At 59.0% G+C, this 5775-nt stretch overlaps 1 protein-coding gene across 1 annotated transcript in view; it reads right to left on the reverse strand.

Moving 5' to 3' along the window:
- LOC104507061 (plexin-B1-like) overlaps positions 1 to 4623 on the reverse strand; it is a gene marked incomplete at its 3' end in the record, with an annotated part of 12903 nt that extends 8280 nt beyond the window's left edge. Inside the window, exon 1 of the mRNA XM_010148221.1 lies at positions 3486 to 4623. Coding sequence (XP_010146523.1) covers positions 3486 to 4619 — 1134 coding nt within the window. The remainder of the gene's footprint in view (positions 1 to 3485) is intronic.
- Between the last annotated feature and the right edge of the window lie 1152 nt (positions 4624 to 5775).

Here is a 5775-nt window from a genome sequence, read left to right on the forward strand (position 1 = left end):
GGTGCTGTGGTGCCCCACAAACAACCCCCCCCAACCCCGCCGTTTTTAAGCGGCCAGTGGCTCGTCTTCAAGCAACGCAGCTCCCGGCTCACGTTTCCCCCGCTCTCCAGCCCCGCACCAGCTGCTCAGAGCTGCACGTGGGGCAGAGGCACAGCCGGCGCAGCCCGCCCCGACTCCTGCGCCCGCTCTCGCCTCGGGCGACGTGCTGGAATTCAGACTGCTGGAGTTACGCGTTCCTGCTGCCGACGGCCACGGCTCCGCATCTGGCAGCACGGAGCTGCACGTACCAGCTGGCACCAGGCGGCGGAGGTCAGCGACAACGGCACAGCGTGGCATGCCCGCGGCAGCTGGCCATCGCCCTCCCCACTCGCCAGCCCCACGGAACACCGACCCTCTTCCCCACCCTCCTCCCATTTCGCTGGGGTTTTTGGTTGGGCTTTTTCAATACTTGACTGCTGCCTGGAGAAACTGAAACGACGAGGAGCTCTTGGCAGCGTCTGTGGAGATCCCGCAGCAAACGCGTCCATGCTGCTGGCCTCGCTTCGCTCCTCCACCGCGCTGCCACCTGAGCAGGGACGCGAGGCCTGACACCGTGGCTCCGCGTGAGGAGCGGCGCCGCGTAGGCTGCCGCTACTTTCCTCCTGACGCCGCAGGGTTGTCCTTTCAAGCACCGATTCCACTGCTTTCCCGCACACGGGGCGTCAGGCTCGACTTGAAGCCCCAGAGGAGGCTGCGACTTCTAATGATCGTTAGTTTTTACCATCCTCCATCACCCGCGTTTAGTGACAGATCCGTTTTTCCTACCAGCTCTGACGTCTGATTCTTAAGCTCCAACCTACTCGTACTCTGAAGACTGCTTCTCCAGCCGTCCAGTTCCTGCAAGATTTGTCAGGAAGCAGGCCACAGCCCAATTTCCATACTCAAAAGCAAGTGTTCCTTTTGAAAGGGATCCTGGTTATCTTTGCAACCCTCGTACCGATGCCGGTGAACGCTGGAGCTGACCGACCTCACCACTGAGGCTGATGTTCCAGCTTGCTCGAGGGAGCCCACGGCCACGTCAGACATAGCTCTTCCCCAGTTGTGCTCAGCACCGCCGTTGCCCGAATGTGATGCCGAGGGCACCGTTCACCCGCCATAAATCAGTGGGACCTGTGCAAGCTCTCCCAGCTCCGGCTCAGCCTGCTGCGGCCTTGCAGGGCACAGCCCTGCTAATCCCAGTCAAGAGCTGAAATTTGGGATTAAGGCCACGGTAACTCTATAAAGTGCCTGCACACATTTACACAGAAGCTCTTTGAATTGCTTCCAGTGAATAACACCTCGGCAGCGCAGCAGAAAATACACTTCAGGGACCATCCAGCGTCCTACTGCGATGCAGCACACTTGGACGAGGCTGCTGCCGTGAGCCCTGCCGCGCGCTTCCCACATCGCCCAGGTCGGAAGCAGCAACAGGATGAACCTGTATCCGTGTGCCAAGCGGCCAAAGCTCGGAGAGGAAGGACAAGTTACGTACCTGGACACCTACACCCAGAGGAGGTACGGAGCCTTCCCAAGCCCGGCAGGAACGTGTCACACTTCCACCAGGTGACTAACAGCACCCACACAGTCCTCTGCACCGCAGGGCTAACGCATTTCCAGCAAACCCAGCAAGTGAACGGGTTCTGAAGTTCTTAGAGAAGCAAGCCTTTTCTCCAGCTGCAGGGGTTGTGTGGAGCTTCACACTCCACCTCTGCCTCCCCGGACGGGCTGAAAACGGGAGGCAGCGCTGACGAGGGAAGAGGGCAGACCTTGTGCTGGGGGCGGAAATACGTGCTGTTATTGAGCAGGATTCCTTCGGTACAGCACCAGCTGCCAGCCCGAGACCGAGTTCAAAGCGCTCCTGCACAAGATGCTCACTGACAGCCGCTTCCACTCGCGCTGAATGGAGCGGGCTGGAGCTGGCACGGACCCTTACGCGTTGTTAGATACAATCTACACGACAACCGCTACCATGTACTGAATGGTGAAGGAGAAAGTGTGTCAGGATGTTTGCATATCCTTGGACACGCTTGTTAAGGCGACGCTGTACTTTCGTCAGCCCACCAGTGCCAAACCGCGCAGCTGGGACCCCGGGATCACGCGCCAGGAACCGCACAGCAGAGACTGGCCATTTGCTCCCGCTCCTCCGCTGGATCCAATGGTACAGGGGCCTCTACGCCATTCTGAAGGAAGGATTTTCTGAAGTGCTCACACCAGTTTGACATTTAACTCCCTCGAGCTGCCCGAAAAATCACCCATGACAACTCCTTCCACGCAGCCCCACACAGGACGTACAGGGCACGGCTAAGAAGCACCGGGAGAACAGGACACCCAGCTGGGCAGCCCCTTACCTCCCAACCCTGACGTACTCCCCCCGAGCTCACGCTGGTCCTACTCCAAGTCTGCTCTTTAGCCCGCATTGTCCCACAGGTATTCTACAGTCAGCGTTAGCTACTGAAAGGAAAACCGTAATTCTAACACTGGGCTTGGATCACACATCCAAACCCAGAGACTTCCAAAGCCCCGTGGCACCGCCTTGCCCTGTGCAGCACAAGGTGGGGAAGAGGCAATTATCTGGACAGCCTGTCCTGTAGAAGGAAGACACAAGACGACGTGCTGTGCTGCTAAGGACTCCCTCGGTGAAAACAGGCCGCTGGCGTCCGCGGAGCCTGGTGCTGGGAGACGGCATCCAGCACCGCCCCCGGAGAACGCCGCGGCTCTGCGTCTGCGTCGCCAGCCCCGGTATCGCAGCACCAGCCAGCGGGGCTGTGAGGACTCGGGGTCACGGCCACTTCACATTTTTATCCTGCAACATCCCATCATGCCTCTGTCGCAGAATTTAAAGAAGGATTATCACCTCCTACAGCTCTGGAGACAAAGAGGAGCCAGGTCAGGAAAAGGTCTTCCCTGGGCACAAAATTCTGCCCAACGAATGCAGTCTGTAGGAAATTCGGATTTTGTTGACCCTTGGTTTTGCTTATGTTCCTTTTTGCTCCTGGGTACCCTTGCAGGGAAATGTCGAGGTGCACCCCACCATAAGCAACCGGGACACAGCATCCCCTTAAATTCCCGTCCCAACACACAGGCACCCATGTGCGTAGTCCTCTCCTTCCCTGCACTGCAGACCGGGACACGGAACGACTAACGGGGAACAACCTGAACTGCAGCCGCGGTGCTCTCGCCTGGCATTGCCTTGAGACAGGTCACAGCAGACCCCCCACTGCCGCACTCAGCCCACCTCCCTCTGCAAGGAAACCTGCCCGCGTGGGGCCGAGCGCTGCAGGGCACCCAGCCGGACTGCACTTGAACAGAACGCAAGGGTTCTCGCGTGGCGTTGCTGCGGCAGCAGCGAGACGGCCCGAGCCCAGAAAGATCTGAACACCCAGCCGCGGGAAACGGGGGAGCACAAAGCAGCACAAGAACGTGCTGCAGACTGCTCTCTGCCCTGGAAAAGGGGCAACGCCACTTACCGCCGGCAGCTGGACGCAGTTGGAACTGACATCGTATTCGATATATGCCACTTCTGCCCCTTCTTCCGACCTCCCATCTCTCATGTAGCAAACGTCCCTTGTCCAGTTGGTCAGGCGATCCACCTCCTCCATGGCGTAGACACAGAGCGCAGACTCCTCGTTGGCTTTGCCAGAAGCAGCCTGCCAGGCAGAGAAGGCTGCAAAGAGCACTTCTCCCTCAGTGCCCAGCCGCCCCTGGGCCAGGCCCTCTCCGGGCCGGGTGACGTAGGCGGCCTGCAGCAGACTGTACGTATTGGCTTTGCTCTGGCAGAGCAGAGGCAGCTCCACATACGAGTAATAGTGAGAGTCGTCCAGGCAGATTCGCGAGATGTAGGTCTTGTACTCGCGCGACTGAGACTTGAGGTCCCGGCGGTAGAAGAGGAAATAGACGCTGGAGCGGTAGGTGAAGGATTTAACGAAGTGGTGGTTGTACTCGGAGAGCCGGCCCACCGCCAGTTTCGCCGTTTCCTCATAGGAGAAAATGGAGTGAGAGTCTGTTGCTTGAACATCCCCGCCGTGGGCCCGGAGATTTCGGGTAGTGATGGGAGGAATGCCTCCCCCAACTCCTCGGCTGGTGTACCCTCGTCCCACGAACAGCAAGGGGACCTCATCCTTTGAGTAGGCGATGAGTCCCACGGTGGTGATATTGGGATCGTTGGCAGCAACGTACTGGGTGTCCCCAGGGCTCTCCGGTCGGAAGAGGATGTGGTCGATGGACGTTAGGCTCCGCTTCTCACAGATTCCCTGGTGCACGCTGCCACAGACGACGAGCTCCTTCTGCACCGCGTTCACCAGCAGCAGCTTGTTGTGATTGTCGGTGTGGTGTGCCTGGGGGCACTCCAGCTTTGAGACCGGGGGGAGGCAATCTTTGCTGTCCAGAACTGGTCCCGTTTGAACCACGTTCTTCATCAGCAGGTCAGACGTCAGCTGAAAGAGAAAGTTGGTGGCCCCCAGGTAGATGGTCCCGGATTCCAAGTCCATAGACAGGTGGAGGAATTTCGTAGCGTTGCGCGAGAACGTGGCATACTGCGGTCCTCGTGGAGTCGCTGCTCCCAAGAAACAGAGAACAGGAAGAAGGAATGTTCCCAGAGGCATGGTAAAAACTCTGCAAGAGAGGAATAGCTGTTACAACTCCTCGTAAACCAGGAGTGAAGATCAGCACTCAGCAAAACCCTCCAACAGCACTCGTATTACGAGAAGTGGGCAAGAAGGGTGCGAACAGGCACAGACAGCACGAGACGCACAGAGCCACCGCGGGACGTCGGCGGAGGCACCACGGGCAAGAGGCCTGCAGAAGCACCAGCACCTCCGCACCGAGACGCCAGGCACAGCAGCTCCAGCAGAAGCTGCCATACTGCAAGTCGTGACACGGGGGCTTCCCCCGAGACCGCGGGGTAGTACTGAGGAGACTGTCTCTTCGCAAGCCCGGGACTTGTACTAAGCTTCCTGGGTAACACTCCAGAGCACAGATTCACCAACCCAGGGATATAACTCCAGGAGAAAGGTCCTATCTGTGCTGCGACAGAAGAGGTTTCAAGCACCGAAGCTGATCGCTGTCCCTGTAACGTCAGAAAAGGCCAAGTTTAACCAGCGTCCGGCACAAGCCTTTCCTAGGATGCTCTGTGGGAAGTTCTCCCGGGCAGAACCATGCTCCCACAGTAGAAGCACATCGCATGCACCAACAGTGAGCGCTGCCCCAGCAAGACAGCGCCCTGCCCCAGGCAAACACAGCCTGCAGGACTGCTGTTTAAATACGCTGCAGCCGAGACGCAGTTCGGGGCAAACCAATAACCCTTCGCTCTGTACCTGATCTAGATACCCTAACTGATCCTCCCGCTCCACACCTACGGCTGTCGGCAGCCCCTTTTGCGTCTAAGGCTCTTCCACCAGTGCTTCAGAAGGAAACTGCCCGCACCACCTCTGCCACCGCGCACGGCCCGGCCCAGCAGACTGCTCTGCCCTGATGCCAGGATGAGGGACACAGAGAGTCAGTCATAGCAGCCTCCAGGTCCCTGGGGCCACCAGCCTGTCCCCAGCCTGGGTGGGCAGATGCAGCGTGTCTCGGCGAGGGGCAGACCACCTCATCCTGCGCTCTCTGGGGAGGTCTGGCTGCGCTCATCTCTGCACAGCACCTCTACCAGTTCTGCGAAAGGTGACCTAAACGTGCCCGCTCTTGGATGCTGCTGCAGCCCTCCCCTGCCCCAGGCCCCAAAGCGCAGGCAAGGCCAGATAGGGTGGGTGGGTGGGTGGG

Source organism: Eurypyga helias, unplaced genomic scaffold (assembly GCF_000690775.1).
Source record: "Eurypyga helias isolate BGI_N326 unplaced genomic scaffold, ASM69077v1 scaffold26623, whole genome shotgun sequence".
NCBI lineage: Eukaryota > Metazoa > Chordata > Aves > Eurypygiformes > Eurypygidae > Eurypyga > Eurypyga helias.